The 27234-nt window shown below is 41.4% G+C and overlaps 1 protein-coding gene across 2 annotated transcripts in view; it reads left to right on the forward strand.

The window, feature by feature from the left end:
- CHL1 (cell adhesion molecule L1 like) overlaps positions 1-19852 on the forward strand; it is a 121847-nt gene extending 101995 nt beyond the window's left edge. For both annotated transcript variants that reach the window (XM_051627558.1, XM_051627559.1), the window contains 9 exons: positions 2319-2541; positions 3178-3293; positions 3461-3665; positions 3903-4025; positions 5100-5279; positions 11732-11893; positions 12564-12695; positions 13535-13607; positions 15220-19852. In XM_051627558.1, the coding sequence (XP_051483518.1) occupies positions 2319-2541; positions 3178-3293; positions 3461-3665; positions 3903-4025; positions 5100-5279; positions 11732-11893; positions 12564-12695; positions 13535-13607; positions 15220-15436 (1431 nt within the window). In that variant the 3' untranslated portion in view covers positions 15437-19852. The remainder of the gene's footprint in view (positions 1-2318; positions 2542-3177; positions 3294-3460; positions 3666-3902; positions 4026-5099; positions 5280-11731; positions 11894-12563; positions 12696-13534; positions 13608-15219) is intronic.
- The last annotated feature ends 7382 nt before the right edge of the window (positions 19853-27234 follow it).

The following is a 27234-nucleotide window of genomic DNA, read 5'->3' on the forward strand; positions in this document are numbered from 1 at the left end:
TCATTTGTGTCAAAGAAACTGTGTAGAAGTCTTCAGGATGGTTTCCAGTCTCTAAATTCCCTGGGCTTTAAGCTTACAACTTCTATGCCAGCAGTTTAGAGAGATGTGTGTTCCTTCATTTAAGACAAAATATAATAACTGTGGAAGGAAGAGTATTTTTTTGTAGCTGGAATTAAACACAATTTACATGAGATTTACTTCTCTCAGCAAAGAACAGTAAGTGCTTCCCCAGTGTGAACTCAAGGCTTAGTTTAGGCTGTAATTACACCAAAAGGAGATGGCCCTTTAGATCTTGAACTTGGATTTGGATGGGGATTTTTTTCTCTGTGATGTAGCCTAGGGTCAAGGGAGACAATCCTGCCCCTCAGAAGAAATGCAGAGCAATAAGAACCAGCATGGCTGGGAAATGCTGCTGTGACCAAGGCTTTGCTGAGCAGAGACCGAGCTCCCTCTTGCCAGGAAACCCAGAATGCTCTGCTCAGACAGGGCAGAAGTAAAGGCAATGGCTGAGACTGGGATGGGAGAGAATGGGATGGGAGAGGCTTTGTAAAATCTTGTTGAATCATTTAAATGTAGTAAACAGGATATTAATTTATTTATGGTGTTTCCTGTGTGCTTTTCAGAGGAAATGCTGGTCACTGAATGTGCTATTTCTGACAGACAAAGGCTGTGAATTGATGTTAATCTGCCTACTTTGGATTAAGAGACCAGATGAGCATTAGTGACTAGCTTTTCAGCCAAGGATTTGCAGCATTAAGGGAGATCAAAAATACCAGTCAAGCAGTGCTTCAGTTTAACTCTAAAAGAGAAGTTATTTTTGAGTAGCAATTCACTTCTTCAGCTTCTCCTGCAAATTCCCTTCCTTGGGATCTTTGCCATGGAGATGATTCTCTCAGCAGTGCCTGCACAGTCTACAGGTTCCTTGTTCACAGTCATCCCTAAGGTCCTTATACCCTCAAGGCAGATAAATGGGAATTTTTGCAGATCCTCCAGATCTGAGTCACCCCTGAATGAGTATCATTGATGGGGCATTAGTGTCTGCTGGCACTTGTAAGTCAAAGCCACTTCATTATAGACCTCTGTGTGAAGCTTAGACACATATCAGATATTATATATTTGATATGTGCAATATATAACCTAAACATTATTAAAAGCAGGCTATGTGGTCAGAAATAGCCACAGCTGTTGCAGTGGACTGAAAAAACACCATCATTTTTGGTCCACTTGATTAATAAAAGAAGTACATTTTAAGAGAAATAAAGGCAATTGGAGAATGTCTCATGACAATCCATTGTTACGTATCTTGTACTGTTCAATAAATTAATGTAAATTTAGGTGGGACCCATGCTGTGATGAATTCTTCAGCTGGGCAGTAAAGAGTAGCACAGCAGTAGCACATTAAATGTTCAGGCACAGTTTCAAGTATTTGGTACATATTTAGAACAAATCTAAATTTTAATGACACAACTTGCTGTGTTGCATAAAATTCTAAGGTAAAATACAGGTTTTAGCTGCACTAAGAGGCACACGCAACCTGCCAAAGCACGTGTTTCAGTTGTGCTAAAAACCATGTGGGTTTGCATCATACAAGAAAGCGAAGAAAACCTGTGACAAAACCAAAACTTAGGTGTGGTGTGCAGAACATATCATCACGGAATACTAGAGTGGTTTGGGTTGGAAGGGGCCTTAAAGATCATCTAGATCCAACCCCACTGCATGGGCAGGGACACCTCCCACCAGCCCAGGTTGCTCCAAGCCCCATCCAGCCTGGCCTTCAACACTGCCAGGGATGGGGCAGCCACAGCTTCCCTGGGCAGCCTGGGCCAGGGTCTCACCACCCTCACAGCCAAGAATTTCTTCCTAATACCTAATCTAAGTCTCCCCTCTTCCAGTTTTAAGCTATTATCCCTCATCCTCTTGCTATAGCCCCTTGTCCAATGTCTCTCCCTAGCTTTCCTGAAACCCCTTCAGGTACTGGAAGGGTCTACAACGTCTCCCTGGAGCCTTCTCTTCTCCCAGCTGAACAACCCCAACTCTCTTCAAAGGAGAGCTGCTCCAGCCTTCTATATCTACTAGTAATTAATCTGGTTTTAATCCAGCTGGTTCTCTGCCTTTCACCCACCTTTCTATTGAAGTCATGACACTTTTCTTCTAGTCACCTTAAAATGAACATGACAGCAACAAGTTCAAGCTTTCTTTTTTCCTTTCCTCTCCCAAAGTTATGACACACTCTCCAAAATGATCCCCCCTCCCCTCAGTTGCTGTTTCGTGATCACTGCTACAAAAGCAGACAGGATCTTTTTTAACTTCTTCCACAGCCACTGAAACCCGTGGAGAGGAATGGGCCAGGACTGGAGTACAAAGTCAGCTGGCGGCAGCGGGGGGTGGAGGCTGACTGGAACGAGGAGATGGTGAAGAAGCATTCTCTGACCCTGAGGAACACCCCCACCTTCGTGCCTTATGAGATCAAAGTCCAAGCTGTAAATAATTTAGGCTCTGGTCCCGAACCAAACGTGACCATCGGATATTCAGGAGAGGATGGTGAGTAACCAAAACTTCCACGTGAAAATACGCTGCGTGGGGGTTCTTGTGATGCCAAGTGACAGGATATGGAATGGTGGATTGGGCAGCCCACAGGCAAAACTGCCTAAATGCCAGTGCTCAGCCAGTTTTGCATCTATCAGTGGAAAATCTTCCCCGCAATTCAGTTGTCATTGGACCAAGGCCTCTTTTTTTTCAGGCACTGTAATAGCTCTGTGTTGTGTAGTGATTAAAATCCTACTGTTTAATGAGCTTAGTTGTAAAATGAAATTGATTATTAAAAAAAAAAAAAAAAAGCAACAACTTTATGATTGCATTCTTGAGTGCTCTATTACTAATTAATTTTTTTTCATTCTCCCTGCTGTAAGAATTCCTTGAAACAGGAAATCATAAATATTGGTGTAGAAATTCACATGTCCCAGTGCACCTGTATTCTGGCTGTCAGCAGAAAGCCTTGACATGGCAAAATAATTTTTATTGGCCCGTTTCACCCAGTGAATGCAGGTGGAATGGCTTTCTTTTTTGCCTGCATGAACCACCACAGGTTGGGCTGGAAAGCCAAGCCCTGTAGCTGTGAACAGTGAGAAGCTGAACTCTTGTGAACCTCTCTAATATGCAGCATTTTTGTTTTTCCAGTTCCAGATGCTGCTCCTTCTGGCGTATCGGTGGATGTTGTGAACAGCACGTTGGTCAAAGTCTTCTGGTTTGGCATACCAAGGGACAGAGTTCGTGGACATTTAAGAGGCTATAAGGTTACAAGTTTCTCTTTAAATACTTGTATACAGTTGATAAGCTATTAAATGAGTCCTAGATCCAGGCTAGATTGCGGTCTCTTCTTTTCTGGGAAGTTGAGAGAAATTGATATTGTGTTCAGCCCCATGCAACGTAATTTGTTACAGAAATGCCAATCTCAATGCAGGTCAGTTGGTGGAAAACAAAAAACATGCTGGACGGAAAAAGGCATCACCCAGAGAAACACTTCCTAATGTTTGTAGGAGACAGAAACTATGGGATGATTCCTGGTCTAGAGCCCTTCAGTGAATTCCGCTTGACTGTTCTGGCTTACAACGGCAGAGGAGATGGCCCAGAAAGCTCCCCTGTTGTGTTTGAAACTCCTGAAGGAGGTAAGACAAAACGGGAATATGGGATGGAGGAACATAGAGAGAAATTGTCTGTGTAACAAGGAAAATCAATTTCCTTATTTAAAGTGATTGTAAAATCTCCAGTATTCCTAAGTCCCCTCACTGTTAAGGGGGGCCTGTAGGTGTTGAGCTAAGCTCTAGCCTCATTTAACAAGTATGTGTAGAGGCAGAGACAGACCTATTCAATCTTCTCTGAAAGCTGATCCCTGTATCTTCCAGTCCCTGAACAACCACGTTTTCTAAGGATCTTGAACTTTGACAAGGACTCTGTCACTCTGTCATGGGGACTTCCCAAGAAAGCCAATGGCCACCTTACCGGCTACGTTTTGCAATACCAGATGAGTATGTACTTGTTTTACTTGGATTTTAGAATTTAAGTATTATTAGTTAAGGGAAAAACAAACAAACAAACAAACAAAAACATCTCAAATTGCTGCCATGGCCTATTCCACATTTATACACTAATTCAGTTATTCCATATTTTAAAATTACCTGGTCTAGTAGTTAAGGAGACCCTTAAAATGTAGGTGCATTTTACTGAAGTGAAACTTACTGAACACAAAATGATTTATAATGTGAGCATTTTGGTCACATTTATTCAAGGTTCACATCATGTCAGTGAGCACCTTCTCCCTGTGCAGTGCCTCAGCAGAAATGCAGACCTCTGCCCCCTGAATTGTGTTATTGAGAAACCACATTGAGAAACAGCTAAATACCAGGGGATGTGTATCTTTCTTGCCTCTGAATGAGCTGAGTACCTGGGAAGACACTTTGAGCAGATAACCTCAGGCAAGATCCAGTATTGGTCCCAGGCTTCACACCACCAGCTGTGAGGTGTGGTGACAAAGTCAGGGCATTTTATGTTTGTCAAGGATGGAACAGGATTAGGCTGTGTGCTACTGAAAAATACTAATAAACAATATGCTTTTGAGTTATCTCTGCTGATTAACAGAACTGCCCCAATGCCTTTGCTGGATCTTCCCTTTGGTTGAGATAACTATAGGCAGAGAGTGGATCCATCTAGTTAGGCAGTTTGGGAGTAGGAACTGTGCCAAGGCAGAGGGAGCAGAGCAGAACAGCCCTCCCTTAAGTTGCTTGCCAAGGTTTGCAGATGTTTGGAAGGAAAGCTAGAAGCAATTAATGTATATTTAATGATCTAGGAGATGGTATTTTTTATCTCCTGTTCAGTAAGTGTGTATCTAGAGTCAGAAGGCTTTTTAAGAGCAGTAATAGCTCACTGAGTTGTTGGGAGTTTGATATGGATGAGATAAATCCCATTTAAATACTTGACAGGAAGATGAGAGGAAGTTATTCCCCCTCACAGCAGAGAACCTCTCTCCCAGGAGCCTCCACTGCACCTTTGTTGGCTGTAGCCTCCAACTGCTGGATCTGACTGTGCTGCCTTTTCCCTTGCAGTAAATGAAACCCATGAAATTGGGCCTCTGGTGGACATCAGCATGACCAACCGCTCCACGCTCAGCTGGAGGCTCTCGGGGCTCAGCTCCAGCACCAAGTACAAATTCTACGTCAAGGCTTGTACAGCCAAAGGCTGTGGGAAGCCCATCACTGAGGAGGGACTAACCATGGCTCAAGGGAGTAAGTTAACAGCAAGTATGTTTTTCTGTGGAGAAGCTCCAACAATAATGAAAGAATCTGTTGAGAATATTCCAGGCTTGATGTTTCCTTTTTCATTAGAGGAAATAAATTCGTTTTTCTTTCCATGGGAGCAATGAGTGAACTTTTCAAGGTAGCCATGCAGCTCTTAAGAAAAGTAGAGCTTATGTGTTTCATTTTGCTGTACCACACGGTGTTTCTAGTCCCACCAATAAGCTCTTTAAGCCTTACTAGAATAAGTGAATTGCATTTAGTCATGAACAAAAAATCGAAGATCTAAATAATCTGTCCTCAGTAATATTCTAAAAACAAATTCTGCCCTTGCATGTAGATGAAGGACTCTAACAGCATTAGAGGCAGGTATTTGACATGAAAAATCCAGATCAACACAAAGTTGGCTGCAGTGCAGCTGATCCATGATTTTATTATTTAATCAGAGACTGGAAATGAGCATTTGTGTGCCACTTACCCTACCCTCAAAAACTGATGTAAAGGAAAATCACAAGCACTGTGTGATAGGTCATCTTTCTCATTCAGCTAAAACGAAATAAAATGTACTGTGCTCAGCAAGTCTTAGCATGGGAAGGAGAAGGAGAATGTGATAAGGAAAAGAGCTTTGACTTCATCATTTTTAGCCATGATAATACTCTGGAACATTGTTGATATCAAATAGAAACATGGGTCTTGTTGAACAACGTCCTATTGGACTTGCAAGTTGCAGCATCTCTTCAGTTACTGGTAAAACAAGTAAAAAGTCTTTTCAACTCATCACATCCCAGTTCTTAATCATATAATGAACTATCAACTATCTTCTCAAGTAATGAAACCCCTTCTCCACTGCCTTGTGGCCTTCAGACTCACAGTCATTCCTGTGATAGTAACTGGGTATCTATTAGCATGGTTGAAAAATCATTCTTCATTAACAAAAGTAAAAAATCCTTTTTTTTTTTTTTTTTTTCCTTTTTTTTTTCTTTTTTTCCTCCCAAGCTAAAATGACACAATTTCATTTCTTTAGTTACCTTTTCTGGCCTTCATTGTGCAACAAGAACAGTCCATTTTGGCCAAAGTCTATCCCTTCGAATAACCTTGCCAGCTGTTATGATGCACATCCCTGCCTGATATGCTTAAAAAGGATGATGATGTTGCCATTCATTTTGTTCTCATTCTCTTTGTTCCTTTCCAAAGACTTTGTTTCAGCAGTGGCAACAACAGATTCTGGTGAAAAGCATGTAGGATAGAGTAGTATAATTAGTAAGAGCCTCAAGGGTGCAGGTCTGTGATTAATGTGTGCTCCTTGCTGGTCCTCAAGCCACCCTAAATTAGGACATTGCATCTCTCCCTGAGATGCCTTTAGAGTTTTGTGTCATTATTTGCTGGATAAATTTTTCAGACATATTTCGACTAAACATGATAGACTGAAAAAATAAAAATCACACTTTTCAGGGACCTTGTTGGGGTCTGAAGCTGTGGAATGGGAAGCAAGATGATTGCTCAAAATTAAAACAATCTCTCTTTTTGAAAAAAGGGGGTGATTTTGAAAGTCAAGGTGTATCATTTAAAATGACCCACATAAATGACAGATTTAAAATGTGGTGCCCTCTGAAATGAAACTTGGTGGTAGCACATTCCAAGCTTCTTTGGGGTTTGATTCAGTGATTCTATATCCATTATGTTCCAGTTTTAGTAATAAAAACATAAAGCTCCCATTGTTCATTTAAAGTCTTTGAATAGTTTCCACTGCTGCCACAGAGCTTTGCAGGCTGTGCCATGGGTATGTCAGAATTTCAGGATATATTCTGCCAGGGAAGTGAGGTGGAAGCTACAGATTCAGTCTCATTTTTTACTTGGTATCTCCACTATTGTTTTCATTTCTTTGCAGTTACCCTTGCTACTATAGTCTGGAATGAGAAAGTCAAACTCTTTTTTTTTAATATGTACATATGCAAGAATGTATCACCCTAAAAACAAGTCTGTGTAGGAAAAAAAGTTGTGCTCTAAATTATGATTTTGCCTGCCTGTAATTTATGTGCAAGCCATCTCTTGTTGATGAGTTTGCAGTGTCATGAATAACTGAATTTAGTAGAAAAACTCAAAAGTTCCTCTCAATTCAACCATTGTAACTCCCTGTATAGATAAATGGGTAGAGAAAAATTTTTCTCTGCAACTGCAGCATCTTCCCCTGTGAGTGAACCAGGAATAACACACTCCTTTGGGTTAGCAACACTTGCCTGAAAGGTCCAGGAGTGGATACTGATGGGAAGAGTCTGCCTCAGGCTCACATCTCCACTTCTCCATTCTCCAGTGGAGCAGGGCCACATTCTGCACCCTGGGGAGAGCCTCTGGCTCAGCAACACTGCCTCACAGAAAAGGCTCTTTCTGTATCACTACTTAACAGAGGAAAACCACAATTTAATCTTAATCTCTGAGATTAAACTCAAAACCACTGGAATTAGTGACAAATGGCAGGAGGTGATAGAAAAGCTTTCATTCATAGCATCCATGACCTGACAGCACTGGTGTTGGCAGCTGATACAAAGTCAAGGAAATTGAAGGCTTCTTTACTATGAAAGATCTTAAACGTTGTCAAAATAACTCAGAGATGAAAATCTGATACACAACTAAAGATCTTTACCAGTTGTTGATAAAATACTGTGGACAATCACAAAGAGCCTGGGCAAAAAGGATATTTGCATTGTACTGCAAAATAAATAATAATTTAATTTTTGTGGCTTCATCTCAGTTTCGTTCCTCAGAAGGAGGCATGCTGTCTTTAGAAAATGAGTTTTAGCTCTAACTTTTGATTTTCAGGCAGAATTTCTTAAATTACCTACAAGCTAATTAATTTTCTTCTTGAAAATGTCAATGCCCCAATGGTCATTAGCCATCAGAAACATAAGACAGAATAATGTTCTTACAGAAGTGAAAAAAAAAATAAAGATAGTAGTCTTTGTTTAACACAAAGCTGCTTTTTATCTAGTGACCAGTGTTTCTTGAGGATTACTAAGCACATATTACATGATGATAATGATTACTGTGTGACCAGAAATGATGACAAATTTATCCAGAAGAAGCCATACAACTGTAGTTTTATTTTCCAGAGAATCTAGAGAACAGAAGTTCACCAGTTTCATTATATTTCAGTGGCAATTGGCACGTAAATCCCACAAGGCTTTCTGAAAATCTTTGCTGGAGGGTGCTAATCTTCATGACACACCATAAGATGAGGAGAGTAAGCATTTGTAACAAAATAGAGGGGTTTAGGTCTCTTTTGCCACAGGCCCACTGAAAAAGGAAAAATATAATTGCCTCAGCCATATGTAACCACTGGTATGATTAGCAACAGACCCCCAGAATATACCCTGTGTGCTCATGATCAAAAAACTCGGGTTAAGTCTTGGTGAAAAGTTTGTTTTTCTGTCGTTTATGCCACTCTGCTGCCTCCTTGCTGGCTGGGGAACCCGTAGCCCATCAAACCCTCTTGCTGATGTCAGGACAGGGAACCCTCCTGCCAGCCCCAGTGCTGTACACAGCCTGAAGGGGAAAAGGAATGTCAAGCAAGAAAGACAGGCATGTTAGATACAGTATACTAAATATATCAGTCTTAGAGTAATTCAAGCACATTTGGCATTAAATGTTTGTCTTTGGTATTTTTATTATTTATTTGTTTTTCCTCTTGGATCAGCCTGCCCCAGTGCAGCCACACAGAGCTAAAGAGAAGCAGCAAGATGAGCAGGCTATACCCTGTCTTCTTCTCTGAGCTCAGATTTCTCCTACAAATGACACTCAGTACCAACAGCTGATCACTAACTTACCTCTAAGTTCCTCTCAATAGACTTTACACACAGCAGGCTTACTAATCTCTACAGTTTAAAACAGTCCCAATTTTACCTTGAATTGCCTCCTGCACTAAAAAGCCTGAAAGATGAAGGAATTTGTGATGCATATTTATACCCTTTTAATAGCCAGGCAGTAGGGAAAAACTAATGAAAGTTCAGCTTCCCATTTATCACAGCAGATACATTTAGACAGATATGGTTATAAATTAAGATGTTGCCCACAATTACTATTTAGCTATAAGGCTGCCAGCTTTTTTTATATAAGTAAGTTTTATAACAGATGTGCTAACTTTTGGAGAACTAGCACTCATGTAAGTCTTTGGGGGAACTTTACATTGTTTTTCCCTTTATACCATAAGCTTCTATAAAAAATGTGTGTTTTCTTGTTCTCATAAATCTTGAAGCCCGGTAGGAATATTGTAAAATTGCAGTTCAGTGTTTAATGTTCATGTGAGTCCCATGGTATGGCTGATAAATAGTGGGGGAAGATGAGAAGTGCTGGTGATATGCCTTTATTACTAATGTTTCTTCTCCCTTATTGTAGATTAAATCCCTAACCCAGCTGCTTTCAATTTTCTGGAGCTAATTTCTGCAGCTCACTGACCTTTCCGTATGTTGAGCTTTGCCTTATCTGTATATCTTTGCTTTTATTTTTCAGGATGCTACACTGCTTTTTCATTTCCAGCCACCAAACACTGCCCCGATTAGTGATGCTTTCTCCTCTCTAGGTGCTGTACTGAGTGTTTAACACAGAGCACAAAGAAATTGCCTGAAAGTATCACAGATGTCCCAGTCCTGCACTGGGGCTGAGCAAGAACTGGCAGAAAAAGGGGTTATTTTTCAGCCCTATCAGTTTTCCCCTTTCTGCTTCTGTTCCAAAAGAAGAGGCTGGCAGAAGCTGGAATAAATAGGTGCTAGATATGGACTGGTTAAGTTGGTTTAAGAAGATGGACGATGATCCACAGCCATGGGCTACCACTGAGCTCAGGGTTAAGCATTTTGCTTCCTAGGAATTAAGCAAGAATTCTTCCTGTGGAGACCAGCGTGGTGTGCAAGTCAGGCCACGTGGTTATCATGTCATGCATCAGGGTTACATGGTATTGACTGCAGAATGGGTTGAAGGTTCACATTAATTCTTTTTGGTTTAAGCATCATGTTTCCATTAAAGAGGTTTTTCTGATGTCTTGAGTTTAGAACATGTAATTAAAATATGCCTGTGGTATCCTGTTGCTTAATTTGCAGATTGATTTGAAATTATAGCTCAGTTCCATGTACCTCGTTTAGCAAAAATTACTGATGGATGGATTAATTTATGCTAATAAGCTGTGCTTCAGTACCAGCAGTATTTCAGCTGTATGTGTTCTCTCTGGGTCCTGGTGGTCTCCTAATTTAACTGTTTGTTGTAATACATGTATAGTTGACCTGGAAAACTTCATCTTGAACTGCTGCTTTGATTGTGCTTGGACTTGTCTTAATTTATTTTTTTTTCCTTCAGCTGTCAACTAAAACTTAATGTCTGAAAGCTTCTTGCTTTGCTTGTTTACTGCTTTAAGTATCAATAAGCATTATTTTATGGCCACTGCTAATTGATTTGGTAGTTTTCAAATTCTATTGTGTGCTCAGTCCCTAGTTTAGACAACTTAAAGCAGGGAAATTAGGCAACTGAACAAAACTCAAGTGGTACATTGATGAGGTGAGGCCCTCCAGAATGTCTCCTTCCATGGAGGGCACCACCCTCCTGTGTTAAACCCCTTGGTTGGCTAATGAGTTCCCCTGTGTCAACCCATGGTTCTGAATTTGCTTGTACAACCAGGCTTTTCCTGGGCAGGCAGTGACTGCCAACCTCTGTACGTGTCCTTTCTTCTGTTATCCACAGATGCTGTTTTAAAAACACCTATTTAAATCCTCTGCAATCTTAATGCAAACAGACGTTACAGTAAGCGTTCACAAGTAAAAAGACTCTAAAATTAGGGCTCCTGGAATTTCTCTTCTACCTCTTCATTAAAATTGAATTTATCAGGAGCATTTAAATGCCCAAATATCAATTTAAAAGCAAACTTCGGCTGCATCTAAAACGGTGCTTTGTGCGGGCATTGTGGAATTTAAAAGGACAGAAAATCACCATCAGGGGAGAACTGAGTACAAATCCCAGTGTTATTTTTTTTACTGTGAGACACACAAGAATCCTTTTTCAGATAACAAGCTGTCTGTGCTTCCCTGCTGAGCTCAGTTCAATGGAAGAAGCATCAAACCCCAGATTATCTTAGTTGTAATTTTTTAAGCACGCATTAGTTAAAGCAGATCCATAATCCCCCAACCAATATTAACTTGCATCCTGGGAAATGTACAAACCCCTTCATAAACATCGGGATTACTTCAGTCTGCTGTTTATCTGATGCAATATTAAAATTGAATAAGGGGGAATGTTTTTTAGTTTACTGCCTGCTTTTGAGAATCAGATTATCTCATGACAAATGTTAAAAATCCTTATGTGTCTTCTTTGTGTGTTATTTACCTTCTTTGTAACTGTGCATTTCACAGGCCTTTTGTTCAGTGATAACCATTAATCAATATGACTTGAATATGTACATTCCATAGGTAAAGGGATCGGCAAGATTTCAGAAGCAGTAAACCCCACCCAAAAGTTTCACCCCGTTGAGGCCCTTGAGCCTGGAACTGAATATACAGTTCGTCTAGTGACTAAGAACTGGGTTGATAACAATAGCATTTTTGAAGATGTAATTGAGACAAGGGGGAGAGGTGAGATACAAAACCCTTCAAGGTGATAAAGATTTATTGTGAATGTAAATAAATGTTGAGGTGACAGGTTGTGCAGTGAGTGTCCCCGAAGTGTAACTGAGTTCTGTGATTTTTAAGTCAACCCTCGCAGTGGAATCCCGAGGGAGCATGAGCACATCTGTGGCTCTCAGCTGAGCCTTGTGCTTTACTTGGCACACAAGGCCTGGCACAATGACAGACCTCTACAAAAGACTTTTCCCTCCTGTGTGATTTTGAAAGGGTAGTGCTGTGGTATGATCCATTTGTAGTGTGCCAGTCCAGTGGTTTGCATGCATCAGGTGCACTTTTAAGTCCATCTCTTTCGCAAAACTGCTTTCGCATGAGAAGCTTAACAGTTCTCCCTTCAGCTTTCCTGTTTGGCATTAATCCTTTGAGTCAACTGCTCGTTCAGAATTACCTTTCCAAAATGTCTGTGTTGTGCCTTGTAGACTGCACGTTCCCCTTAGGTCTAAAAATGTCACTCTCTGGACATATTTCTGTCTTGCATTTCTTTAAGTGGAACACATTAAGTACCAATAGTCTGATTCAGTTAAGATCCAGTGAAGAAAATGTTATATATTCATGTTATAGCAGGGTGATGCCCTTTTCCTCTGATTAATGGTCTTTTTTCACTCCTCTTCTGTCTCACAAGCCTATGCTGGCATTTACGAAGGAATCTCCACCCAGGGGTGGTTTATTGGACTGATGTGTGCCATCGCTTTGCTCACCCTGCTGCTGCTAACTGTTTGCTTTGTCAGAAGAAATAAAGGAGGGAAATATTCAGGTAAATGGATTTATTGGCCTTTTGCTATGTTCACATGTTAATAACAAGCATCCTTCAGACATTTATCTCTGGAGGCTGCAAAGCCACAGGCAGAAGCATCCAATTAGGATTTGTAGCTTTTGATAAATATCTGCAGAGTAGATTCTAATGAATATAAGTGAAACTGTGATCTCCGGGGAGGCAGTGCTGGGAGCTGGTCAGAGATCTTGCTAAGACTTTGGTAGTGCTCTTTGAGTCTACCAGTATTTACTCCAGCTGCAGAGCCAAGGTCCTTCAGCAGTTGGACCTCTGAGAACCCCCTGGCAGGGCTCCCTCCACCAGATAACTTGACGTACTGACTGACATAACTCCCATGGCCACCAGACTGCTTAACAATTGGATATTTTCCTTAAAATAATTCTGTCATCTTCAAAGCAATGAGTAAGGGTTGAAGTGTAAATATTTAAGCGTAAATCCGGTTGCCCAGAGAGGTGATGGATGCCCCATCCCTGGGAACATTCAGGGTCGGGTTGGATGGGACTCTGAGCAGCCTGGTCTGGTTGAAGATGTTGCTGCTCACTGCAGGGGGTTGGAGTAGATGTAAAGGACCTGTAAAGATCCCTTCCAACCCAACCCTTCTGTGATTCTGTAAACACTTGTTTGCTTTCTTAAAAATTAGGGAATGGCCCCAACCCCTTGATGGAAGGAGGCTGGTGGTGTCCAGCCAGACATGCCCTGGGACCTCCTGCCCTCCAGGTTAGGCTGTAGGTGATGACAGGAGGTTTTCCCATTGCACCTACAAAAAGAAAAGTCCACGGGGAACACGACATACAGATCTGTGCTTTATTTTATTTGTACAGTGAAAGAAAAAGAAGATTTGCATCCAGATCCTGAAGCTCAATCAATAAAAGATGAAATCTTTGGGGAATATAGGTAAATAGGACCTGCTTTAACAAGCATTTGTGTGTGTTGGGGTTTTGTTTGTTTCCAGATGTCATCATGATTTAGGACATCTTCATAGCATGCAATTAATGCTGTTTTTCATTTTCAAAGCAAACCTCAGAGGAGTGGATAATAGTAGGAATGTAGAGGTGTATCCAGTATACTTCAAGCCATCCAAGTTGGAATATGAGTAAATGTTGATGCATCAGTGATTATTTTTCACTGTTTGGTGTTTTTTTTTTTCTTTCACATCGTATGAATAATGTAAATATATATGATCATTTGGGTTTCTGCTGTAATGTCCATTGAAATAAATTCAGAGACTTTTGTATCTTCATAAAGTGGGTTTTTGAAACCCAGTCAGGCCCAAAAGGTGTAATATGGGGATTGTTCATTTTGTGGAAGAAAACAGAAGTTTGAGATACAGCAAGAGTTGGCAAAAAAAAAAAAAAACAAAAAAAACCAACCAGCAGCCCTCACTACAGAAGTTTCTGTAGGAGAACTGAAATAATCACTTTGGCTACTTTAAAATAACTAAAGCTGACAATGTTGTGCAACCATGGTATAAAGGAAAACACAATTTCTGTTGAAATCCCATTTCTATATACTACATTATTTGTACTGGGCTTTTTTTTTTTTTTTCTGCATAATTTCATCTTTATTTAATTTTTAATGCTTTCTAATGGGACAAATATTTAGAAAGGTAAGAAAGTCCTGAGGTTAATAACTTCCACCCCTTCCCTTTCCCTCAAAATCCAAAAATGTATTTTTTTTTTATAAATAGAAGTGCCATGTGCAGAAAAGTAGCAAATATTTTTTACTGTATTGATTATATTAATTATTGATTATTAATTATATGCTGAACAGCCAGTGGATATTTCTTTCCTTTCTTGAATTTTGGTGGTGGGTCTGTCCTTTTTCATGAAATTGCCATTGAATATAGACTGTGCATGAGCAGACACAGACACTCTGAGTCTGCCTTCATTCTTCCCTGTTCCTCCTTTTCAGCAGAAAGAAATTCCATCAGTCAAAGCAAGAGCAGAACAAATGGAAATAAGTGAGAAAACCCCTTTGTTAGTCATGTAAAATCAAACAGACACACACGGAGCAGGGAGGTGTAACCCAGTTCCCCCACCTCAAATGAAAAATGAAAGAAATAGGCCCTGAATATTGCCCACAGTTTTGTAAAAAAGAAAATGTCCCTTTCTGTGAGGTGCTGAAGACCTGACGGCAGCCCCCGCCCTTCTAGAGCTTCCCAGCATTTCCTGATAGTTCCCCTTCACTTTCTGTCCATTCTTTTCTCTGTCCGAGGCAAAAAGGGAAGTAATGTAACTTGCATTGTTGTTTGCCTTTTTAAGCCATTCCGTTGTTTCAATCATCACACAGTCATGTATGAGGGGAGTTCAGGTGGGTGTAGATGACCTTTTTGAGGTGCCCCAGCCGAAGCAGGACTCTCGGGATCGGATCGTTCTCAATCCACAACCCACCTAGAAATCTTTCCCTCTTTCTTCCCTCCTGCTGCTTTCTTTCCCCACAAATGAGCAGTTTCCTTGACTTGCCATCAAAAGCTAGATCTTTGGAAAGGCATTTCTTTGTTTTGTAGTGACAGCGATGAAAAGCCGCTGAAAGGCAGCCTGCAGTCCATCCCTGGGGACATTAAAGCCACCGAAAGTGCTGATAGTCTGGTAGATTATGGAGAAGGGGAGCATGGGATGTTCAATGAAGATGGTTCATTTATTGGAGCTTATTCTGGATCTAAAGAAAAAGGATCGGTGGAAAGCACTGGGAGTTCTACGGCAACTTTTCCTCTCCACGCCTAAAATATAAGCAAGAATGACTGGTGTTTAATTACGGTATGGATCTTGATTAGTAAATCACCACACGTGATTGGAAGCAGGTTGCCAACTGAGCCAGCCAGGAACCTGACATCCAGGTCACGTAAAAACCAGTCACTGCCACTAAAAGATGATTTTTCCATCCTAATTTCTGGGTGTTTTCTTCTAATTCAAAGCAATCAAATAATTCTTTACTACACAAGATGTCTCGCTCAGTCTCAGCAGAACAGAATTCCTCAGTGTTACACATGTATAGTCACCTGCTACTCTCTGTGGTTCTTAAATTTGGAATATGTTTCTCTGTATAGTACTTTTTTAACTTGTATGGCTGTTGTCACCTTGTACATATGTTTATATGTACTGTTCCCTCTTGTGTGGGGACCTGGGTGTTATAGGGGTTAGAACATGAGAAGAAGATCAAACAAAACCAACAGGTTTCCACTGCAAAGTGACAAGACGCATCCTACTGAGAAATCGATTATCTAAAATACTGGAGAAATCTATTCTATAGACTGTATAATTTTTTCATAAAGAAAAAAAATCCACTCTTTTTCATATGGTATTCTAATGTTATTTGAGTGGTTACAGCTGACTGCAATTATCAATACTAAGAGACACAACTTTATTCCCAGAAAAATCGCTCTTAAAAGACAAAGCTCTGGCCTTGTGGCCATACGTTCTGTCCAGCAGCTGGCACTATTTCCTTACAGAAGTTAAGCTGCAGTAACTTTCCTGTGGCAAGGCAAAACAGGGTTCCCATCCGCCATCCTTAGAAATCATTTGCATTTTTCCCGAGTCTCAGCAAGCTGCAATTTCTAAGCAAAATGCTTGTTCTCTGTCTCATATCTGTATATTTGTGCTCTAGCATACATTTCATGGAGACGCTGTACATACAATATTAATATTGACACACGTAAAAATCAGCCTTGTTTTATTTCTAAATGAGTCATGTTGCTAGCATGAGTCTGTATAGCTGTGTAGGAATGAATAGAATTGCTTCTCAATATGAGCTTGGACCAGCAAAACTAGTTTTCAGAAGGAGTTGTGTGTTATACCAGTCATCCAGAACTCACATCTTTCTAGTATCACAGAAAACAAACCCACCCGACTCGCAAGAGGTCATTTCTTTTCAAGCTCTTCCTTGTTAAATAAACAAAAGCAAAGAGAAAATATTATGGTATGGTTTGTTTATATTTTGTTTACTGAACACTGGTTTAAACCTGGTTCTTTTCTTGCCTCTCCCAACACTAACTCGGCAAAGCTGCACAGCACATTTTTTGGTCTTTTTGTATTGGAATCTCCTGCATCTCTTGAAAAGCATTTTTATTTTTGAATATGCTTTTTTGAGTAGAGTATCAATATGGCTTCATTTCTTCCTGAGCTTACAAATGGCTGTCCCTCCAATCATAATATTTTTTAATAGATACTGCAGGAGGAATAGATGCTAAAAGCCATTTTGCATCATGGTAGTAATTAGGCAAATATCCCCAGTGGCTCCTTCATGGTCTCCCTTACTTTGATGGAAGAAAGACAGGAAGCAAGAATGACTCTCCTGGTGACAAGTTCCCAGCAATGACTACAGTGAAGACCCCTTAGTTGCCCACAGAAATGCAGATTGTGGCCAGTAGAAAGGCTGGGGTTTGTACCCAGCTTGGATCCTCCCCAGCACTCCTGTCTCTGGAAGCAGAGAGTGGCCTCTGGGGCTCGATGCCTCTGCTAATCTTTTTTAATTTTTCCTTTTAAGGAAGGTACATTTAGCCTCTGCTTGGGGGAAGAGCAAACCCCAAAACCCCAGCGATGAGTGGAAATCTGCCCTGAGTCAAAAACCCTCCCTTCCCTGTCAGTGACCCTGTGGTGTGAAGGACTTGACCAAGTCATTAACTTTTGATTATTTAAAAGGGTTTTATTCTGTATTGCACTCAATCCAAATGCTGCAAAAGTTTGAAGTTATTTTAATTAAAAAAAAAAAAAAGGAAAAAATATTTGAAAAAGGAGTTCATAACTGAAACAAGGTGAAAATTGACATCTTGTGAACAGAGAGGTTTCCTGTCGAGATCTTTATCTGCCCTGAGCTCTCCCAGTCCTGGGGCAGAGCAAGGGATGAGGCTGGACCCAGCCCAGCCACAGTCCCAGTTGTTCATTTTCTTGTGCTTTGGGTCACTGCAGATCAGCTGGAGTCATTGTCCCAGAACATGCTGATGTTAAACAGCCAGGAATTTCCAATCCTATTAGGGAGTGTCAAATTATCAAATAATGAATATAAATCCCCCGTGCCGGCGCTCGCTCTGTTGCTGCTAAGAGATGTCTATGACAGTCCTGTGATGTGCTGCTCATCTGTGCTGGTAGGAGTGCTTTTTCTATTAAAATTTGAATTCCAGTCCTTAAATCCTGATGTTGGTATTCCATGATGCCTCAGGGCCTAAAAATCCCACAGTGACAAAAAGATGCGCAGTGGCATTTGTACAGGGTGCCCTGACTTGGGGGAATAAGCCCAATGAATGTTGAGTGGCTGCAACTGCCCAGAACCTCACTCACCTGAGCTTTTCTTCTTTTTTTTCCAATCATTCTTTTTTTTTTTTTCCCCATTGGGGTTTTATTTTTCTCTTGGAAGGGTGCCACTCATGCAGTGTACCCTGGGAAGTGCAGGGTGCTAGTGATTTATTAGAGATTTGCTTTTAAAAGTGAACTGGCAGTGGGCTGAGATCTCCCTCAGCAGCATTTTGCCATTGTCCCTGCATTTTTAGGGCAGTTTCTTACAGGTGAGAGGGAGTGTGGCCATGTAGGCTGAATAAAAACTACCACCAGCTGTGCTGCAGTTCTGAAATAGTCCATTCAATCAAAGAATTAATTTGTTTTTAATTATTTTATATTTTTTTTTAATACTCTGACAAGGAATGTTTATTAAAATGACTTGAGGGAAGTCTGTGGCTATTTGATTAAGTAATACCCAGGGGAGAATTTCAGATTGCCTGCTGGGAGGAGGGAGCTGGGGCCAGTGGTGTGTGAGTGTGCAGACCATGTTGGAAAGGGAATTACAAACCACCAAGGCCATGGCTGCTGGTTTGATGACCTCTGGTTGCAATCCACCGTGAGATTCTGGTGGCAGTCCAAGTGTGAGAGGGGAAATGACACTTTCAGATTTGATATCTCAGCCAGCCCGGGGTGCAGTTCCAGCCAGCAAGGAGGAGGCATTTCCCAGAGCCCAGGAGTCCTGGCTGGTGGGTTTAAGCAGCCTCCTCAGGAACAAGAGAGGGATGGGTGTTTCTCCAAACATTGTGCCATTTGGACTGTGCATAAGATGAAGCAAATAAAAATCAGCTCTTCCTACCTAATGGGGGAAAAATCTAGTCCAAGTGAGCTATTGCTTTCACAGAGCAGCACACTGTGGGATTGGTATGGGTTGTCATCTCAGTCCTGAGGTTTTATTTTAAATATATATGTATATATAATGTAATTGCACAACCAGGAACTTGTAGGAATGGCCCCAGCTTTGTAACTCAAATTTTAACTAGATTTAATTAGCATATCATTTAATGATTGATGGTATTTGTTCTGTTGTGTTCTTATTGCAAACTTTTAAACGAGCAGCTCTTTTCCTGATAACCACTTCCATTGACTGACTGGGTAGCCCCAATGCATGAGAAATGTTAATAGAAGTTTTCAGACCAATATTATTTTTGAGATGAAAACAAATACTAGCACAATGTTTCTATGTAGAAAAAGGTGGGGGGTTTTAACAGTAAATCCACATACAGTTTTGTAAACTAAAGTTAGAATAACATTCAGTGATCTTTGCACTTTCCTGAAAGGAAATCTTACCGTTATTTTTTATAGTCATTTTTGTGCAGATGAGGGGTAATTCTAGATTGTTATGTACCTGTGAGAATGGATATAAAGGAAATATCTGGTGGCAAGAGGATTTCCTTTGTTTGACAACAGATCAAGCCCTCAGCTGCATCTCTGAGAACCTTTAGTATTTCATAATCAGGCATAGAAACCAGGACATGTTTACACTGCAGCTCTGCATCGTGGATGTGAAAGTCTCAAGTGATCTGCACTGATTTGTTCCCTTTCCAGGCAGGAGCCAGTAGCTGGGTTGGAGCCAAAGCATACTGTCTGTTTCTTTTTGTATTATTATTATTATTATTATTCTTTTTACCTTGAACAAGACACGCTGTCATTTCATGAGAAAAGATCAAAGCAAATGTGGTGTCACCATTTCTACAATGTTACTTTTTGAGCTAAATGTTTCTGTGCATTTCTTAAAGTTTAGAGAAACGTGTTGTACTGTAGTTGCTGTTTGTATCATGCGTATGTGCACGTATGGGTTTAAAGGATATTTTCATTTTACATGAAATACAACTTTGCTAATAAAAGTTTGACTTGATGTTATCTTCAAAAGCCTCAGCTGTAATCAGCAAGTTTTTCTTTTGGGTTGGGTTTTTTAATCCTGATACCCCCTTTCTTTGCTGGGAATCTCTTTTAATTGTCATTCATACCCCTTGTGCTCTGGGATGGGCTTTCCTGGCCCTGCAGCAACGTCCAGACAAACAACCATCTAGAGATGATCTAAAGCAAGGAAGAACCAGAACTGCAAACACCCAGAATTCAGACACCTCCTTTATTTCATGGTGTGACAATCTCCTGGATCAACCTGTTGTCCTGTATAACATTAGCACCTGCACCATGCTTTATATACTCAGATAACATCACATAACCTCCCAAGTACACACTTTTAAGCTAAGTGGCATCTGAAATACCCACAAAAATGACATTATCCAGTGTTAAAATACACTCAGCCATGAGATTAAGGAGCAAAGCTCAACACACCAGGCATGAGCAGAGATGGGAGGAGCTGAGCCAGTTCTACATGGTAGAACACAGCTGTAAAGATTAGCAGGGTGAATTTCTGCTCCTCTTCATTAACCTCCACCAGAGTAATGGTGTTTTTTTAAAAAAATATTCAAGCACCAAGAACTGAGTAATCCTTATTCTTTTCTTGTTATCCCTTAGGGAAAACTCCACTTATGCTCAAAGTCTGGAATCTCTATGTACTCATTATTTAGCAATATAACAAACGTTCTTTGTTTGACAAGGAAAATAGATGAAGACCAAAACACTTTTGTTCTTTTATTACTGGGTATTAAAATGGTCATCCTGTCATCCTCCCCTTCCCAGTACTCAGCTTTATATGATTTCTTTAATTCTACACTGCCTGGCTACAGAGAGAGGTTAACCAGGCAAGATCCACACAGGTATCCTGTCTGATACCTGAAAATGCAAAACTGCTGCTGCTGAGGACTTAGTAAAAGCACAAAAATCCATGGCAGCTGCTCCAAAAAAAGGTATTTCAGCAGAGCAGATCTAAACCAAGGTGAATAACAGAAATTTGAAAGATCTAATCCCTGGCTTCCAACCCGAGTGTGCGTTATTGTAAAAGTATTGCATCCAGAGTATTGCTCTTGTACATTGCTTTTTTTCCCCCTCATGTTTTTTTAGCTATATCACTTTAACAGGAAGATGAAAGGATTTCTCTAATAAATTCTTTACCTGCAAAAACTCCTGAAAGCATTCCGTGCAAATGCAGACCCAAGCAGGACTCCGCTAACAAGCACTCACCTTTCAGGAAGCCATCAAAGGGCATCCAAGTTTTTTTTTTTATTATTATTATTATTCATATCCTGGAATAATGAGATTTCTACACTTTTCTCAATAACATATTGGAGAGGAAAAATTCTTACAATTATGTGCTTCACTGGAGTGAGAATAACGATCCTGCTGCCACCGTTGGGTGCCTGGGCTGCAGATCCCAGGACACAGCATCCCACAGCCTCTGCTGGCACCCAACCTGCTGAGCCCTGGGCAAGACTCTGGCACCAATATACCTTTATTTGATATTTTGCTTTTAATACCAAGTTGGCATTATCGGCACGATTTTGAGGGCAGAGGATTATTTCTAATGTTCAAACATTTCGTTCTGTTCTTTGGTATTACAGTGAAATGTCATCGCTTGGGGACTTTCACCAGCTGCTAATGAGCCTGAAATGCAGAGGAGTCAGTCAGTCCCCGGTGGGAAATGCCAGCAGGCTCACCCCTTGGAATGTGTCAGCTCTGCAGATTTGGGAGTCTTCTTTAAGAAGCCCCATGCACTGGTTTTGCCATCCTCGGGGCCCTGATGGCTTCCCTGAGGCCACATCCCCATTTGATGTGGCTAAACCTGCAGGGAAGAGCTGTGTGTGTGTGTCCCATCACTGCCTGGAGATGAGAATGTCTCTTAAAAAAACAACCCTGCCCCACTGTCTGGATGCACAGGCAATTCCTGCTGCACATCTTCCTTTTGCAGAGCATCCCTGTGGGTGCAGGAGACCTTCCTGCTGGCTGAGGGACCAAAAGATTTTGCTTTAAAAACAAAAATTACCTGTAGGGTTTATGCTCCTGCACTGCCGGGGGGTTGCAGCACAGTCTGCCCTGTTTCCTTGGGACATCAGGGCAGGAAGATTTCTAAATAGAATACACTGAGCAGGAAGATTTGTTTGGGTTTTGGTTTTTTTTTGCTTTGACAAAATGGTCTTGGTTTGGAGAGTCATGGCTTTGTGTCCCTGTTTTTGCAGGGTGTTTGCAGTGCTTCTATTGACTGACACCTCTGGAAATGGGTGGAGACCTCTGGAAATGGGTGGCTTTGACAGCTGCTCTTTGCCCAGGCAAGAGGGTTGGAGGGGGTGAAGCAATGGGCAGCTCTGGCTGGCACAGGGTGAGCAGGGACCTGCTGCCTCTGCTCAGCATCTGCCCAGGTCCATCTGCTCACCCTGCAGGCAGCAGGATGCAGACCTGGCTCCTTTCCAACTGCTCCTCCTGAAGGAAATTACATCCAGCTGGTGCTTCTTTACTAATTACCCTGCTAGCAAATTAGTAGCCTTCCCTTCCAATTTGGGACGTCGTTACCTTTAAGGCTGCAAAGTGTTTCCATCAGCTCTGGAGGGTGTTGCCGCTCACTGTGGGAGAGCACTGCTGGCAGGTGAGACTACATCTCCCACAGGTTTGCTGGGGTGGGGATGAAGCTGGAGGAAGCCCCACAGCTGTGGGGAGGTTACTCAGGCACCCAGGGCAGGTCACACCAGCCCTGGGAAAATAGATTTGTCAGTGCTTCGGCCTGAAAGAGTAACATGGGAAGGTCAAGAGGCTTCATGGGGAGATTTATGGGGCTGTGATCCCTGGCAAAGGGCTTCCCAGCTCTGGGGCAGTTTTCCAGTGAGTGCTGTGGAATCTTCTGCTTTCTCCTGCCTGGATGATGTGGCTGATCTCCTCTGTTTCTGCTGCTTCTTCTTGTTCCTGCACAAGACACTTCTTCCTCTTGACTCTCTATTAAGATCTGTCTGTACCAACCTCTCAGCTCCCTGAGTTTGGAAATCTCTCCTGTTTTCGTGAGTGCTGGATTGATGCTTCTGCCTCCCCAGGTGTTTTTCTCACAGCCTGTAACCTCACTCATCTCTTTGGGCTGGGAGATGCATTCTGCTCACAGATACACTGAGACTTCAGAAGGGCTGTGGGTGAACACATCTGAACTGCTTCAGGTTTTTCTCTTGGTGTGTTTAGGCTTAAGGGGTTTTTTTTAGAAAGGGGGGGTCAGGGGGAAGAAGGGATTAATCTGCAAGTTTTAAAGTTTCGTGTAGCAAATACTTATTTCCTTGGAAGAGGAAAGTCTTGGAGGGGAGTGGGACCTGTCCCACAACCCTCCTGTGGGGTGCAGGAATCCTGGAAGTGCTCAGCTGGCTGCCCCAAGGGAATGCATTTTCTGTTGGGAAGCAGAGGGCTGACCCTCAGCTTTTAGCTGAAGACACAACAGTTTGTCCCAAACAGCTCCCACTTGCTCCTCAGGGTGATATGAAAAAGGTCTGTGCAGGCTTTGAGTTTCTTACTGGTGTGGAGCCTGGTCCTGGTGAAGGACTCAACCTGGGAATGATGTATTGCTCCCCCTGTGCCCTTCTGTCAAGCTGCTTCTCTGGACACATGGAAACTGAGATGACTTCTGTTTATTGAGTAAGTTATTTTTCTTATTTATGAAATCATTAAAAGCACAAATGCAGTTTCTAATGAAAATAATCTTGCCATGTAAGAGGGATGCTGCCCTTTATGACTTCAGGCACTTATCGTTCTCAGCATTTATTTTCCTCTAAGTGGCAATTTATACAAAACATGCATACAAAAAAAATTACAGGGCTATTTAGACTGACAGTGAAGCAGCAGCTTCCAGTGGAGCAGGAGTTCTGGTTAATTATTTGTAATTAAAAAAAAAAAAAAAAGAGTACATATCTTCCAATCTCATCATGGAACCAAGAGGCCACTAAGTAAATAAATTTACATAAAGTGCAGGGAAATTGAGTAATTTGACACACTTCTGCATAATGTAAAAAAATATATATTAAAAACTTTTAAGGAAAAATAATGGTTGCAAAGAGTCACGTCAGCAAAGGAGTCTGGAAGTGGCAATGGCAGGTGGAGAGGGAAGAGCTCTGGAGCAAAGGTCTTGAGGAACCTTACAAAACAGAGGGGAATGAAAGCACCAGGGCAGCACTTGGTTTTCATTGTTTCTTCCTCAGGAGTGGAGTAATTTGAGAGATTTTTGTCACAAGTTTGGGGAGGGTTTTTGTTTTTGTGGTTTTTTTGTGAAAAATGTTTGGTGAATATTTTAATTTCATTTTTCTCCATCTGTTTCTTGGAAAAAAAATACTTTAAAAAAACCCAACCAAACAAAAAAAACAAAACTCAACAAACAAAGAGTATGATTTAACATTTTTTTTAAATTGCAGTTTTTACCAAACCCAAATATGCAGGTGAGATCATTCCTGGTCGTGTCAGGGTTGTTGCCATGATGCCTCTTAGCTGCTGTGTTTTACACATTCTTCTGGCTTTTTCCACACGTGGTTGGTGCTGAGCTCTGGGCTCAGAGGTGTTGCTCCTTCCCTGCTCAGGAGTTTGTCTCCCTGGGTTGACCCCATTCTGACTCTTTTTTCCTGAACCTCCCTGGACTGCAGACTTATGAATGACAGGGAGAGCTGTTATGTTTTGAGATTGTTTCAATGGAGGGGAGATTCAATTCACCTCACAGAAGAAAGGTCATCAAGCTCAATCTCTAATTTATTGAGAATTTTACACTTGATTTTTTTTTTTAAATATTTACAAAAACAAAACCCACCCCTACTCACCACCTTTGTGGAGCTCTGAAAGTGTGACCTGAGGAAGCAAGAGCTTCAAAAAATCTGTGGTGAAAGGAAGGGCAAAGTAATTCTTTCAAATTTTTTACTCCCTGCCTTTCAAAATTGAGAGTTCAAATGTCTGAACAAGAAGTTCATGTTTTGACTCATTTTGGCAAACCTCATAAAAATATTAATTTCTCAGTCCCATTATTTATGGGTTCAAATTTGTCTGTGTCTCTCTTTGCCAAGTGTTCTGAGCAGGGAAATTGTCTCACATCTGCAATTTAAGTTTCCACTTCAGGAAAGGGAAGTTTAAACTGAACTGGCTGGTTTTGTCAGCCCGTTATCAGTGCCCATTGTGCTCACAGGTTTCTGTCAGCTTGACAAGGCAGAGCTGAATCTGTTTCTTCTTCTTTATAATCAGGATAATAACTACTAAAAATTGATGGATTTTGCTGCAGCTGAAAATATAGACTAATTCTTGCCATAATTATCAAGTCTTCAAATGGTAATTGCACATTGTTCCCATCTATCTGCTGTCAAATTTATTTCAGTAATTGACCTCCTAGTCCAGAAATTAGAGACAGACTTTGATTGTTGGTTCAATTAGCCTTAAAGCATCATGTCTTTTTTAAGGTATTTTAGTTATGCAACCAGTTGAAGAAAGTGCCAAGAATGTCACTAAATATTTCTTCTCTTGATCACTTTCAACCAGTTCTTACTGTGGCTCATTTTGACTGGTGGATGTAGGTACTTTGAGGTTTTTGATGAGAAAATATTAACTGGCTTTATGCTTTTCTTTAGTTTTTAACCTGTAGTGACACTTCTCTTGGACAAGGGGCTGGGACACTGCTCTGGACAGGCTTGTGGTTTCCTTCTAGGGAAAAAAAAATAAAGGAAGCAGGTATAGATCCCATAGGCTTTTTTTTTACCCACAATTTCTAATGTGAGGAAGGTAAAGAGAAAGATATATTTTCTATTATAATTATTATAAGAGATGTTTTCCACACAAAACAACCAAGGTTTGGTTTAGGGGAATGGAAGAAAAAGTGTTTCTGACTTCCACAGTCCTGTGGAGATGGAGAAACCTGTGCAGCTTTGTTTGGCCTTCACCTTGTGTACAGGAAGAACAATGACTTGGATTGAAGCAAAAGTTTCTGGCCTGATTTTGCTCATGTCAATGCAAGAAAACAAGGGCATGCAGGTTTTATTTACTATTTGGGAACTTGAATTCCTTCCATCCCCATTCTGCACTTTACTGCAAGATCGATCAACTTAACTGGAGAAAGGAAGAGATTCCTGCTTGGGAGCACATGGTTGTAACACAGACTAAAGCCTTCCCTTCTTAGCTTGGTCCCTGTTCTCTGTTGATTCCATGTGTACCCCAAAGCTCTTGCTCTTAATGATGTGAAGGACCTCATGCACGAGCTGAGAGAAAGATTGCCAGTGGCACTTTCCTGTCTCCTCACAGCTTTGCGTCTGCAGGTATCAGCAGGGCAGATGGATGCTGGAGGAGTTTGGATATTGCTACATATTTTGCTCCAGCCTACCTGTACTGCTGGGACTGGGCCTCCAGCAACAGCTTCTCCCTGTGTAAGCAGGTTGGACATGGAGACCTGACCCAGCTAAGGCTGGAGGAGCCATTTCCCAGTGGGTGCTCCAGCCAGGGAAGGTGGGCAGCCAGAGTGGGCTGCTTTGAAGAAATCACTCCATCCCATAAGAAAAAAACATCCTTCAGTGATGGATGACCCTAACCCTTTCAGAGTTAGTTGCTGCTCTTGTCTAGAGGCAAAATGTAAAATCTTCAGAGAGGAACAAAGTCTGAAATGCTTGAAATGCTTCTTGATGTTCAGTGTTTCCTTTGTGTTGGGATCTGGGATGTGCCTGGATCTCTCCTGATCTGTGTCTAAGGAGCTGAAGCATCACAACTAAGCTTGAGGAAGCAGTGGTGGGGACACCATCTCTGCCAGGCCACCTCTGAGAACTGCCTTTCAGTCAGTTCTCTCATTGTGTTATTAAAAGAGCAGAATCAGTCAGGAAATTCACAGCTCCCCCTCTCTGCAACTTAGCCATCACAGCAGGGTTACCACATATACATGACTTTTTTTTTTTTTTCCCCCTCTGTACAAAACAACAAGCTTAGCTGCTTCTCTGAGACTATTCATTTTCACCACATCAGGAACTTATTAATTCTTGATGAGAATTCAAGCATTAATCAATTCTTGATTGAATTGTCCCCAGAGGGAAAGAGGAGAAACTGGGCCAGATCTGCCTTTTGGCAGCTTCGAGCTCTGTCTCTGCCTTCACACATGAGGCAGCAGTGGGATCATCAGTCTGCTCAGCTTCAACTCCATATCAAATGCATTTTCACAGCTAATGTAGGGCTCTGAAGACAACCTCCCTGCTACAGGCAAAGTCTGATGAGAAGAAAGAGGCCAGAGCCCCTGCAGTGCTTTACCTTTGCAGTCAGAGTGGTGAGGACAGCCCCAGGGTTGCCCTAACCTGGGTCAGCTGTGCCCAGAGAGACAACCAGACCAAGGCCATCAAAAGGAGGAGAGAATAAAAATAGTAATTAAAAATATATAGCTT

The sequence above is a fragment of the Apus apus genome, chromosome 9, assembly GCF_020740795.1.
Source record: "Apus apus isolate bApuApu2 chromosome 9, bApuApu2.pri.cur, whole genome shotgun sequence".
Taxonomy (NCBI): Eukaryota; Metazoa; Chordata; class Aves; order Apodiformes; family Apodidae; genus Apus; species Apus apus.